The 14422-nt window shown below is 38.6% G+C and overlaps 2 protein-coding genes across 3 annotated transcripts; both read right to left on the reverse strand.

The window, feature by feature from the left end:
- Positions 1-400: 400 nt before the first annotated feature.
- Positions 401-4987, reverse strand: LOC119906098 (nuclear factor 7, ovary-like). Of its 2 annotated transcripts, none has more exons than XM_038723617.1 (2): positions 4610-4987; positions 401-2709 (listed from the first exon to the last, which is right to left on the reverse strand). In XM_038723617.1, exons 1-2 carry the CDS (start codon positions 4874-4876, stop codon positions 1504-1506), a joined length of 1473 nt encoding a protein of 490 aa, XP_038579545.1. In that variant the 5' UTR covers positions 4877-4987; the 3' UTR covers positions 401-1503. The 2 variants fall into 2 exon arrangements, with proteins under 2 accessions (XP_038579545.1, XP_038579547.1); XM_038723619.1 differs by lacking the exon at positions 4610-4987 and adding an exon at positions 2791-2968.
- A 1240-nt stretch (positions 4988-6227) lies between these two features.
- LOC119906179 (nuclear factor 7, ovary-like) lies at positions 6228-10311 on the reverse strand. The gene is made up of 2 exons (XM_038723726.1): positions 9999-10311; positions 6228-8787 (listed from the first exon to the last, which is right to left on the reverse strand). The coding sequence occupies exons 1-2, from the start codon at positions 10263-10265 to the stop codon at positions 7414-7416; spliced, it is 1641 nt and encodes a 546-aa protein (XP_038579654.1). The 5' UTR covers positions 10266-10311; the 3' UTR covers positions 6228-7413.
- Positions 10312-14422: the final 4111 nt, after the last annotated feature.

Raw genomic sequence — 14422 nt, forward strand, 5'->3', positions numbered from 1 at the left:
CCACTGTCCACATGCACATACACATGCAGATAAATATACATAATCACTCAGAAAACAATCAAATGAATACAATCACACAATAAACAATAACACTATAAAGATATGGTCTCTAAATCACCCCCCCCCCCCCCCCCCCAAAAAAATGTTTGAATGAGAATTCTAAATGTCCCTTAGCCCCACAATAGTATATAAACACATAAATGTTGAAATAAAATTATATAGAAACGCAAAAAATAAAGGACAAGATAGGAAATGTTTAGGAGAATGCTGCTGTAAAAACCATTTATAACCAATTATAAAAAAAGTTAGACAATTCTTAATCTAATAATTGGTTTGAAGTTGGATATGTTTGTCACCATTCAGTCTGCTGCAGGTTTAAAACACATCACTTGAGAGAGAATGATAGAGCCAGTAAAGTTTTATTGAGCATATTTGGCAGCAATATTATTTTACACTTTGCAAACTGATTAAATCAAGCCAAAGCCTGGTTGCTGTGCGCCACCCTCGTACATCGCAGGTCTGGTGACAGTTGATAACAGACTCTGGATAATACCACCCTCCAGTGGTGACAGGGAGGCATGAAATATCTCATATAGACAGCAGAAAATAATCACTTCACAAATAATCACACCATTCAAATTTAGATAACTAATTTCCCATTAACCATAAACACAAGCCCTTTAATGTAGCCTACACATGTAATACTATATCTGAAATATGAGAAAGACAAACATAAACATTAGATATTCACAACAAAAGACTTTTTTATTTCAACATGACATTTTCATTTCAGGTTATTTAATAATGTAATTTTTCATGACAGTGGTGTCACCGCCCACTTAACTTTCACCACGTGTTCCCTGCCTCTCTTAAGTTAGCAAGCACAACAAATTTAGCCTGTTAGCTTGAGCAACTACAACTAATTCTAATCAACTACAGGCTGCTACTTATCGTCTATACACAGATCCTGGATCGGTTTTGTATTTAAAGTAGTAACTGCAAATACAATACTGTTTGTTTTAGATATATTCAAAACTCATTTATTACAACTTATCTACTCAATCACTGACTTCAGCGACCCATTTAAATCAAGATTTAACTTATGCTTTAGCTATGCCCTGTACTGTCCGCTGAGGAATGACCTTTCACATTAACATTTGCCTGAAAGGTACATGCAGAGGCTTCTACCACGATAGCATAAGGAGATATTGGGGCTGTATTTCACTGATAAAATACAACATAAACACAACAGTAAAGACAAAGAACAACAGAGTCATTCTGTGTTTTATCCTAATATAGAAAAATTGTTGTTTCAAACTTTTAATTCTTCTTTTATTGGGGAATCTGCTTCTTAATTTAGTTCCTAATATTAGTTCTTCTGGTTCAAAAAATCCTGGAACGTTTTTGGTTGAAAAGGGCCATATGCTGTTTTTGTTTTGGTAAATTCAGAACCTACTTTTTAAATCTTTTAGTTAAGTACCTGCTATGATGTTTATCTTAACTTCAGTACCAGCACACTGTCAGAGGGTTAGGATCTGCTTTTCTGGATCTAATGTTAAAATATGCTGACAATGGCATGGACATGAGCTTAGAGCTCACAGTGTGAATATGTGTCATGTTGTCTGCATCATAGAAGGAGAGCTTCTTGGATGAGCAGTTAAGGTAAATCCCAATCTTTCGAGGCTTGTCTCCAAATGTTAGTTCTGTGGTTATGTTTGGAGTACAGGTGGAATATTTTTGGCCATCATATTTCAGGAAATGATCTTTTACTCCTAGTTCCCAATAGTCCCTGTGTCCAACCTCTATTTCCCAGTAATGCTGCCCTGATGTGAACTCACTGACACTGAATGTATAGTTTGTGCATAAGGAAGACTTGTCCCTATACTGCTCAGGATATGCTCGGCTATTAAAAGCAGCACCGAAATTGTATTTTGGGGCTGGGTCGTATAATCCAGCGCCAAAATTAAAGGAATCTGTTTGAGCTCGGTTGCTTTTTGGACTACAAAACAAACTCCGCCCATCACCAGACACTGTTATATCTTTGCTGTTGCTTTTGAGTGACAGCAGCTCTGCTCTGGGCTGGATCACCTGAAGCATCTCCTTCCACACAAAGAACTGCAGGTGGCTTTCATAAGGCCCCAAAGAGAGAGAATCATTCACCACTTGGAGATCATTTGCTCTGGGCCTGAAGAAATGTTCTGGAGTCATCATACTGTTACCCTCAGTCCAGCTCTTTAAGAGCCTGTCTGAGTCTGTAATTTCCAGAACTGATGTGACCTTCCCCTGCCGTTCTCTGCTCTCAGACAAAGCTGTTTCTATAGCGTTTAAGGTCTTGCTCATTTTCTCAACAGCATCTTCCTCTTTGTGTTTCAGCTCATTCTTAATCTCATCCTCTCTCTTCCTCAGAAACTGGTGCATCTCCTCAAACTCTCTGTGGATTTGGGTCTTCAGCTGCTGAGACTTCTCTTTGGTTTTGGTCATTTCTTCCCTCTGTGTGTTGGCTAGGCTCTCTGTAGTAAGGATATCTTCACAAAGGTTCTCCATCCCCTTCTCCAGCTCTTGTCTCAGAGATGCAGCTGCTTCTTTGATTGGTTTAAACTTGTGTCCTTCATGCTTCTCCCCATCTCGGCATATAATACACGTTAACTGCTGATCTGTGATGCAGAACAGTTTCAGCTTTTCTTCATGCTCAGGGCACAACTCAGCCACCTGTAAAAAAAAATTAAAAATTAAAAATAAGAGGAAGTCACAAAGCATTCCTGTTAGAAGAATGGCCAAAGTCGCCCGTACCTTTGGTGTTTGCATGACACTGTTAAATGATTCTATGAAACTGTGCTGGCATCAGCTACCTTCTATGCAGTCTGTTGGGGAGCAAAGAGAGGGACAAGAAGAGACTAAATAAACTGGTTAAGAGGGCTGGCTCTATCCTGGACTGCCCTCTAGAGACCACAGAGGAGGTGGGTGAGAGGAGGTTGTTAGCCAAGCTGATGTCAACAATGGACAACACCTCTCACCACCTGCATGAGACTGTGAAGTCCCTGGGCAGCTCCTTCAGCGAACGTCTGCTGCACACACAGTGCAGGTCCTTCATTCCAGCAGCTGTCAAGACTACAACCCAACGACATAATGTAGCACTCTGCAACATCAACAATCATTTTTTCACTTCCCCCTTTTTTATTTCACCTGTACCGTGCAATTTTACTTAATTATACAATAGAATTTTAGTTTTTAAGGCAGTGTCCCTAACCTGGATATGTGGATGTACCCTGGACAACTGCATGCACCTAACAGCTTGTGTTAACGTTTAGAACGTTAGATGGGGCGGCACCCGAATTGCCCCTGATGGCTGTTCCGCCAGTGTATGAATGTGTGTGAATGATAGTTTCTGTTTGAGCACTTAGGCTCAGTGTAAAGGCGCTTTGAGTGGTCGAAAAGACTAGAAAGGCGCTATACAAATACAGAGCTTTACATTAGAATAAGACACTGACATGTTTAGCAGACTACAAACTGTCAGTGGCGGCCTCGGCTATGTTTCACCTGTTTCAAGTTAATAGGCCCTGCAGTCCAACGGGCCCCTGACTGACATGGAAGAATTAAATAATTCACCCACTTAAGAAATGTTATTTCACTCGATGTGTAGAGACATTTACAAAGAAGGTATGGGTGCTGAAAATCAGGCATTATAAAAAAAACTGATTGATAAGAAGTGTGATGCAGAGAGAGATCACAATTCTTCTGTACATGTTTTTATTTTATTTTTTTATTGAGGGCTCATCTGATTGAGCGAGAGAGAGGGAGTGTGGACAGAAGTGCTGATTTGTTATAAAATCTTTCTAAGCGGTATTACGCTGGTCGAGCCAGAGATAGCTGGCATGTCTACATCTCTGCAACACAATACAGAAGTCTTAGAAATGACTCAGAACTCTTCATATTCAAGTGATAATGTTTGTTCATGTTTCTGTGTTAATTTTCTGTATGAAAAATGTGGTCAGTTTTGAAAATCATTCCTTACTCTTATTAATGTCAGAGGCAAACTTGAGTTAATGCAGGTACTGTGTGATGTGGGACAGTGATAACAGCCAATGAGATGCGAGTGTCATGTGATATGTGATGAGTAGGCCTTTATGTCAATAAAGGAGTTCCCTTCCTGTGTGAGGTCCAGCATCAGCAGAACTGATGCTCACTGTGTTTTTATTAAGTATGCCAGGAATTATTTTCAGTCTAGCACTGGGTGTGCACGCCACAATCACTGAACAATTCACCTCTCAAACACCAGAGCCTACACATTATGGGGTTTAAACACACTGACATTTGTTTTAGTGATACAGGCATTAAAATTGTCCATACAGCCTAAAGGCCTAATGACGCACTTTGGGCGACTGACACTGAGGGCAAGCCTATATTTTAAAGTTTAGTGTGACTTGAATATATTATAAAGTACAATATATAAGATTAAAACATGACAGCTTACCTATAGCTACTATGTGTTTGCTATACAGGATAAATATAAAATCCGCACAAAGTCCAGAAATGATTAACATCTGTAGCTTGCGATAATATGCACACGTGATTGACTACACTGCCTTACGAATACCCAAACATACATTACCTCTGCTTTCTCATCTCCATGCTCTTTCTTGATCTTCTCTGCTTGTTTAGCCTTTTCAGCGAGGCTTTTCAATATATGGCTGGTTGGAAGAGATTTCGCTTCTGTTGGAACAGCTGTCCGACACTGTGGACACTGCTGCTGTAAACTCAGAACATGTGTGATGCACTCTCTGCAGAAAGAGTGTCCGCAGAGGAGAGTCACCGGATCAGTGAAGATGGTCGCGCATATACCACAAGTCAAATCTTCTGAGTAAAACGCAGACGCCATGGTGCCAGGCTGACTTGGTGTTATGTTGAACCGTCAGTTTCACTTTCGTGGAAAAGCCACACCCCGCCATGTGTCACGCACTGCAGAAGTCATTCCGAGTTCTCATGGCCAGATAATTACACAACATAACAAATCAGAACCACGACACATTTACAGGTCACAAATACGGTCTCTAATCATTTACCTTGCTTAGGATTAAGGCTCAGTCAAACTTACATGGAAAGGCTAAATGTAATATCACACTCTAGTAGTCAGATGTCGAAATTGCTGGTTGGACGAGATCAAATTCTGAGTTCACTTTGTCAGAACTCTTCATAACAACTCTTTTTACCGATAACAGTTCATCTCACATCCAAAATGCACTAATGCATCCAAAACCCTTCATACACATCTCGGGATCAACGTTAGAACCTGCTAACAGCAACACTTTGTCACTCATTATACACTGACCATATTTATGTATTTATTTATGATAAACGAAGGTTCCATTACAACATAAAACAGCTCATTTATTTATTGCGTGGCTTGTGCTACCTTACACTAAATGTCACATAAATTAATAAGAAATGCTGCAGTATGATTCAATAGCCTTTTTTGTTTGCCATGTAAGTGTACATATTACTATCCACACCACAGCTTATGGGCTCTCTTGCAATACACATGGAAAATAATTTTTTTTGTAATTTTTTTTATCAATATAGACAATATCAAATCTAAGATGGGTTATATTTTCCCCAATTCAATTGTTCAGTTAATTTTAGGGAAACAGTTCAGGTTTATCGGTATGGTAAACAAGAGTAAGTAATATTCAAACTGGTTGAAATAAACAACTTGATAGTAGCCTATTACCCATCTTTGCTAAACAATCTTTATCTTCCTTTTTAATGAATCTTGAATGTCTTTTGAACATTTTGAAATCACATTCAAGAAATCACATTCAATTCATGATGTCAAATTAACTCTTTTTGTTGAAATGTTACTTTTCTTGTTTGCATATATATAGTATGCATTTTTTTCCCTTAATGTTATGTCACTTGCCTAATTATGTTACATGCATTAGTTCAGTATTTTTCCTTAGGTTGAGAGAAGGTCATAAGAACATCAGCTCTGTTTGTTTTTTATATTTGCAGTGTGTATCTTTATGGCTTTGTGTGATGCCTAGCAGAATATTATTTCTAAATGTAGCGTATGTGCTGTCAAAGTAATGAAGACCTATTCTTTATTTGTTTGTGTTTTGCATATCTGCTTGCTTTTTCTTACAGTAAGTTGCAGTGCGTTAAGCTCTCTCAGCCACTGTAACTTTGATAGTAGGCATACTTTAGAGAAATTAACACAAACATAGAAATGGCATTGTTATTTTTATTTTATTACTTGTTTTTACAAATTTCAATATTATAATATCTTGTAAAAACACACAATAGATGATTTAATTATATACAAACAACAGGGTACCTCCACCACAAAACATCTAAACACAGCTGTCACATCTTTTATAGTATTTTTTGGCACAGTTCTACCAACAGGGTTTCAATCTTCAATCTTACTCTGCATAATTTTATTGTTGATGCATGTAACCCTAGCAGTAACACAAGTATATATATACAGACACAGAAAGGTTAAAGAGAGCAAAAAACATCAATTATTATGCGATTGCTTATCATATGCTCAGTCCTCATTATGCTGATACTACATATCTGCACAAGTTTATATTGTTTATTTGAAAATATACAGGTGACTGAATCAATGTGACATGAGATTACAAGCATTTCTCCTGATTTAAACATTTTTACCTTAATTACTAGTTCACCACCACTGCAATACATTTCTTTCCTGTATCATTATTGTGGTGTATTATTTTACACTTTACAGCCATACAGTAGTATGCGTACGTGCTGCATTTGTAATGAGCTAAACTTACAAGTGATCAATATATTATTGCCTTGAATACACATTTCTCAAGTCACCTTTTCAAAACTACTGCTGCATAAACACAAACTTTATAGTGGATACAGAACAGAAAACAGTAAACGGATGCAGTGAAGAACTGTCACTGTCAGCTTTTTGTCTTGAATGAATGTAGGAAACACTGCAGTCTAAAGTCAGACGCTTGACTTCATTATCTCTATTTCATTCAAGAAATAAAATTATATTTCCGTACTCTACATCATTTCAAATTCTGACTTCAGTACCAGCACACCGCCAGAGGGGTATGAACTTGATCATTGTAATCAACATTAAAATATGCTGACACTGGCATGGACATATCACTAGAGCTCACAGTGTGAACGTGTGTCGTGTAGTCTGCTACATAGAAGGAGAGCTCCTTAGAGGAGCAGTTCAGGTAAATCCCAATTTTTCGAGGTGCAAATGTTAGAGCTGTAGATGTATTTTGACTGCAGGCAACATATTTTGTGCCATCACATCACAGGAAATTAATTTTTACCCCTAGTTCCCAATAATTCCTTTGTCCAACATCTATCTCCCAGTAATGCTGCCCAGAGGTGAACTGGTTGGTACTTTCTGCAGAGGCTGGCAGATCATTTACGCCTTGGAAATGTTGCTTTTACTTTAGAAGAGCCATCTGAGAAACTTGAGTGACTAGAGCCAAATAAGAAACCTGATGGATTAGAGCCAAATGAGAGACCTGACTGATTAGAGCCAAACGGGAGACCTGACTGACTAGAGCCAAACGGGAGACCTGACTGACTAGAGCCAAACGGGAGACCTGACTGACTAGAGCCAAACGGGAGACCTGACTGACTAGAGCCAAACGGGAGACCTGACTGACTAGAGCCAGACGGGAGACCTGACTGACTAGAGCCAAACGGGAGACCTGACTGATTAGAGCCAGATGGGAGACCTGACTGACTAGAGCCAAACGGGAGACCTGACTGACTAGAGCCAGATGGGAGACCTGACTGACTAGAGCCAAACGGGAGACCTGACTGACTAGAGCCAAACGGGAGACCTGACTGACTAGAGCCAAACGGGAGACCTGACTGACTAGAGCCAAACGGGAGACCTGACTGACTAGAGCCAAACGGGAGACCTGACTGACTAGAGCCAGATGGGAGACCTGACTGATTAGAGCCAGATGGGAGACCTGACTGACTAGAGCCAAACGGGAGACCTGACTGACTAGAGCCAAACGGGAGACCTGACTGACTAGAGCCAGATGGGAGACCTGACTGACTAGAGCCAAACGGGAGACCTGACTGACTAGAGCCAGACACATTTAATTCTGGATCATCATTTCTGAGTGACAGCAGCTCTGCTCTGGGCTGGATCACCTGAAGCATCTCCTTCCACACAACGAACTGCAGGTGGCTTTCATAAGGCCCCAAAGAGAGAGAATCATTCACCACTTGGAGATCATTTGCTCTGGGCCTGAAGAAATGTTCTGGAGTCATCATACTGTTACCCTCAGTCCAGCTCTTTAAGAGCCTGTCTGAGTCTGTAATTTCCAGAACTGATGTGACCTTCCCCTGCAGTTCTCTGCTCTCAGACAAAGCTGTTTCTATAGCGTTTAAGGTCTTGCTCATTTTCTCAACAGCATCTTCCTCTTTGTGTTTCAGCTCATTCTTAATCTCAGTTTCTCTCTTCCTCAGAAACTGGTGCATCTCCTCAAACTGTTTGCGGATTTGGGTCTCCAGCTGCTGAGACTTCTCTTTGGTTTTGGTAATTTCTTCTCTCTGTGTGTTGGCTAGGCTCTCTGTAGTAAGGATATCTTCACATTGTTTCTCCATCCCCTTCTCCAGCTCTTGTCTCAGAGATGCAGCTGCTTCTTTGATTGGTTTAAACTTGTGTCCTTCATGCTTCTCCCCATCTCTGCATATAATACACGCTAACTGCTGATCTGTGATGCAGAAAAGTTTCAGCTTTTCTTCATGCTCAGGGCACAACTCAGCCACCTGTAAAAAAAAATGTGAACTTAAAAAAGATTGATATATTAATAATAAATAAACAGCAAAAAGATGATGATCATGATACATTACTAGGGCTGGGCACATCGACGCATTATTATCGTGTTAAGGCATTAATTAACCCATTTTTTTAAATTATTATTATTTTGAAAGTCCGTTGCTCACTGGCTCTGAATACACATACAGTCAAACCATGAGTCAGAGGAGGGTGGGATGTTGAGGCTTCAGCAGACTACGTTGGATGCAACGTGTGGGAGAAGTAAGACAGCGCTCTGCGATTAAACGGCAGGCGCTCTATAAGAGTAACCATGGCAACGGCTACACAGCTGTAGCCTATTTAACTTAAATTAAGATTATAGGCTACATAACTTTACCTGATAGGCCTTGACATGTGAATTCCCTCCTGTTGATGTCCTGATAACTATTTAGTAAACAGTAGCTTAATAGATTCTGGAAAATCATAAACAGGAGGGGATTAGTCTCTCTTCAAATGATTTGTGCTGCGTGTCGCGAACAAAAAATTAAGAAAAATCTACTTCGGCAGTAGGCAGGTGTGTGTGTGAGTCGAGCACAACCGTGACAGTTTCACGGGAACGCACCCGCTTGTTTTAACAAGCTAGATAAAAGCTAATGCCCTGGCGGTGTTAAATAGCTTTGGTTTTATATTTGATTTGATTACATTAATGTTTAAGTTGAGATTTACAAGAAGTATTTTATTGCTACTGTGTAAAGGGAATACTGCTGGTAAAAAGCACCTTATTTTTTAAGTGTTTGCAAACCACATGTTATTGTACTTTTGTGTATAAAACAGTACATTTATATTAAAAGTGCGCAATACACTACTTTAGAATTCATTTTCAATTTCGCGCAAAACAATGAGATTAATTGCGATTAATTGAAAATCATGCATTTAATCACAATTAAAAATTTTAATCGTTGCCCAGCACTACACATTATACATACATATACATACATAGGCTATATATGTTTTTATTTTCATTTATGTGTCATCTGGGCCAAGATAATACTATTTTACAAAACATTCCAGTAATACATATGTACACAATACACACGTTTTTTTTTTTCAGATCTTCCAGTAACTAGCTAATCTAAATGTTTCATATCTTCAGACATGAAATCTTTGTGTATGGTGCATTTTTACAAATACTTAAATTCCATAATGAATACCACCAACATACCTCTGCTTTCTCATTTCCATGCTCTTTATTGATCTTCTCTGCTTGTTTAGCCTTTTCAGCGAGGCTTTTCAATATATGGCTGGTTGGAAGACATTTCGCATCTGCTGGAACAGCTGTCCGACACTGTGGACACTGCGGCTGTGAACTCAGAACATGTGTGATGCATTCTCTGCAGTAAGAGTGTCCACAAGAAAGATTCACTGGATTGGTGAAGATAGTCAGACAAATAGCACAAGTCAAATCTTCTGAGTAAAACGCAGACGCCATGGCTCACGTTTTTCTCTCTGCTCTGCCAGGCTGACTTGTGGTGTTATGTTGAACTGTCAGTTTCACTTTCGTGGAAAAGCCACACCCCACCATGTGTCACTCACTGCAGAAGTCATTCCGAGTATTCAGAACAGGTGTTACTAATAACATTAACAATGTTTCAGTTCTTCTTTACACATACGAGGAATTTGCTGTGGTGATAAGGTGCTACACGTAGACAAACATACAGTCGACATAAATAAATGTGGAAATATATAAATATATCCCTGAATTCAAAATGTTACTACAGCAAGTATCAGTTTCTATATTTAAATGCACTTGAAGTCTGTTCAAGGTGGAGCTGATTTTAACTACTTCATCTATTACTGATAGTTTAACCCTCTGTAAACAGACCTCCCACGAACGGCCTCAAACTGGCCGCGGGAGGTCTGTTGTTGGCATGATCATATTGAAATTGATCTAAAATGAAAACTACAACTTGCAACTCTTTTTGCAGTGGAAAGCTGATGTTTTTGTTTTCACGCCATCACATTGTCCGCTCGCGATGACGTCATCAAGTTAAGTTGCTTGGGGTGGAAGACGGCATGAAAATGCTTGGTAGTGCTAGAGGTTTAGTTTTTAGCGGTTATAGTTTTTAATTCGATCTAAAATAAAAACCGTAATAGCTGGAGCATTAATTTTTCTTTTTTCTTTTCTTTTTCCGGTGACGTCATTACGTTTCGTTACGTGTGGTGAAATATCACGTGACAACGCATGATGGCCAAATGAGCAACTAAGCAGGTCACAGCAGGAATGTCACAGAGAGATTAAGAGAAACACTAAGATTCAGTAGTTTAGCATTGTTAACATAGTTTAGTATATAGTAAGGCTCATAGTTAACACAGAAGGCCTCGGTCTAACATACTTTAGTAGCAGTAGTATTAGTTGACAGGAACTTAATTTATCACAATTTCTGATTATAATTCAGAGCGGTCGTAAATAAGGACAGCTGTACATGTGTATGTTTTATGATAACATTACTTCTAATCAAAAACTAGCAAGTTGACTACTTTGTTTACACAGCCAAATACCACCGCCACTCTATGGTAGAAAAAAGAACAAAATGTTGCTCGGTCACTCACAGCTAGCTATAAATCTCAAGTTGATGGCTAAAGACTTACTAGATAACACACTTGGACATCTGTAACACTACTGTAAGTGCTGTTGCGTTGGTTGTTGTAGCGTTGTTGGCTACCTTGCCACCCGGTCTCTTTCTCAGACTCTCTTTCTCTTTTCCTCTGACGTCTTCTTCTGTCTCTTCGCAGCCATTGTCATGATATCCAAACTGAGAATACAGAGCTAGCTTCTTCCAAAAGACTCACATTGTACATTTCATTACCTCCTCTTATAGCTAGCTTGCTGGAGAGTCGTGTTGTTGTGTGACATGGTGTCATTAAGCATTACGCAGTAAAGGTATTGTGGATTCCAGTGTTACATATCAGGCACTCTGGGCCTGGAGTGGCAATTACACAGATACCATTCACCATTTTACAAATCAGTGTACCATCAAAATTATTTTGGAACTGTTATTTTAAGATAAAATACTACATAATGTTGCTCTAATCTATAACAATACATCATATTTCATTAGTTGATCAGTTGAATCTGCAAATACCAAATTGAAGTAGATTTCATAATCCGGTTGCCCCGGCATTTCTGTGTGGCGTTTGCATGTTCTCCCCATGTCTGCATGGGTTTCCACCGGGTGCTCCGGTTTCCCCCACTATCAAACACATGTTAGGTTCTTCAGTCAGTGCAATTGACCAGACACTGCATTCAATCTGGAGTTGGTCCCCGGGTGCTGCACAGTGGCTGCCCACTGCTCCCTGCAGGGATGGGTTAAATGCAGAGAATGTATTTCACTACATGTATGTGTATGGTCAGATGTGGAAGCTGTTCGGATGAGTATTTGGGTTCAACTTTTCACAACTCTTCACACAATTTTCTTACCGATATGCAGCGCAGCACAACAGTTCATCTCACATCCAAAATACAATAATGCAACATTTTTCTGCCAAGAGTGACACTTTGTCACCAACAACAGGTAGCATTACAATTAGTGTCACTATTATCTTTTATTTATTTATCATAAACAAAGATTCCACTGCAACAAAATGAGCTAATTTCTTTATTGCATGGATTGTGCTAACTTACAGTCAACACCTTAGGTGTTCCCTAGCAATACACTTGAAAAATAATCTTTTCATTTGGTCATTTTTGCATTTTAGTCATACACTTGGGGCTGAGGGATGGAGAGTAAAATGGAAGAAAATGTGACGCCATATTGGGATGTTAAACCATTCTGTGACTGGAAGAGATGGTGAAATGTAACAGTTTTGAAAATAGTAAACACGTAAACATGTGCAAATAATGGATGTAATGGAAGTACACAGAGGTTTGGTGGTGGTTGTGTTTGAGTGTGAATAGTTCAAGGATTTTGAAAGATGCTGTCACTGAATTAATGTTGTATGAAAGAAATTAAAAGTGATTCACAGTTTAGTCACATTGACTGCTGCTGTGCTGACTGCGTGAAGAGCTTTGAAAAAGTGAACTTCTATATCAATATGACATAGAAATTGAACAAAATAATAATAATAATAACTTTAACCTGTACATGTTCTTTTTCCATTTCGTTTGCTTATGATACCAATATCACCACTTACATACTCACATACTCTAATAAAATACTAACGAGGAAATGGTGAGAGTTGCAAGATGGTTTCAGGTTTCAACTTAACAAGCTCTCATTGAATACAGTAAAAAAGTCAAATTTCGTAATATTTGCAGGAAGTTGCAGAAGGTATGCTAGTAGTATGCTAAACTGTCTATAGATAGAACAGAAATTACTTTTTCTTTCTGGCATTTTAGCTGATGAGAAATCCAACTGAAAAATGAGTTTAATCAATGTGTCTTGTATATGAAGTCTATGTTATTCTATGATGAATCCCTATTTGATTTATGGTAGTATTGTTTTGACTAATGCATACTGTAACCCCCTAATCTCCATAAGCTTCACGTACTGCAAGAAAGCTCTGTAAGATTGGCAACTTTCTCAACCTCTAATGAGGCCTCTATGTGCCTGTTTAAAAAAATAACATTCTTTCAGTCTATGACATAAATATTCATCAGTGTTTATATACTGTAAAACTTCACTTGAAAGCCTAGTCCCAATTAGATGCTTGTCCCTTTGACTGGCCTGGTGTGGCTTCAAATTTTGACAAATAAACGCAGGTCTCAATTAGACGCCTGCTGCGTTTTTGAAATTAATACAAACACAGAAATGTTTGTATATATATTTATATAATATTTTTATTATATTTTTGTTTTACACATTTCCATGTTATAATATGTTGTTAAACACACAATAGATGATATAATTATATAACCGGGTACCTCCACCACCAAACATCTAAACTCTAGCAGCTTTCCCAACCAAATTACAGTACTTTTGGCACAGTTCTACCAACAGAGTTTCAATGCAGAAAACTCTCATGCAAAGAGCCAAACTGTTAAATTCTGACCTTCAGACGCAATCTTCAACCGTACTCTACTTCATTTCCTTTTTAATGCATGTAATCTTGGCAGTAATCCAGGCTTTTTTCAATACAAACAACTAAATATATTTAAGTGGCCTTTATCAATCTATACTCTCATTACATTTTGTGATAAATACAGTACTGTGCAGCATAGCTTCCTCAAACCTAATGCAGGGTACTAAAAGCAACATAAACAAATATATACAGACACAGTTAGATTAAAGAGATAAAAAAAACAACTAGCAGAATTTCAATGAACAATACAGCTTTCTATTATTGCTTTTTTGGCAAAGCACTAAATCACATGCTCAGTCCTCGGAATGCTGATACTACATATCTGCACAAGTTTCATAGTTTTTTTCCTAAATGTACAGGTGAATGAATCAATGCGACATGGATTGCAAGCATTTCTCCAGATATGACCAACTTTTCCCTAATTTCTTATTAGTTCCCCACCACTGCAATACATTTATTTTCTGTATCATTATTGTGGTGTATTATTTTACACTTTACAGCCATACAGTAGTATGCGTACTTGAAGCATTTGTAATGAGCTAAACTGTGATCAAAATATTATTGCCT

Source organism: Micropterus salmoides, unplaced genomic scaffold (genome assembly GCF_014851395.1).
Source record: "Micropterus salmoides isolate LMB-PRFRI ecotype aquatic unplaced genomic scaffold, ASM1485139v1 Ms_hic_scaffold_16, whole genome shotgun sequence".
In the NCBI taxonomy this organism is placed as follows: Eukaryota; Metazoa; Chordata; class Actinopteri; order Centrarchiformes; family Centrarchidae; genus Micropterus; species Micropterus salmoides.

Coding starts and splice junctions, on each gene's coding strand:
- LOC119906179 (XM_038723726.1), bottom strand. CDS start 10,265: ATGGCGTCTGCGTTTTACTCAGAAGATTTGACTTGTGCTATTTGTCTG. Junction 8,788..9,998: donor ATGGAAATGAGAAAGCAGAG/GTATGTTGGTGG, acceptor TTTTTTTTACAG/GTGGCTGAGTTGTGCCCTGA.
- LOC119906098 (XM_038723617.1), bottom strand. CDS start 4,876: ATGGCGTCTGCGTTTTACTCAGAAGATTTGACTTGTGGTATATGCGCG. Junction 2,710..4,609: donor ATGGAGATGAGAAAGCAGAG/GTAATGTATGTT, acceptor TTTTTTTTACAG/GTGGCTGAGTTGTGCCCTGA.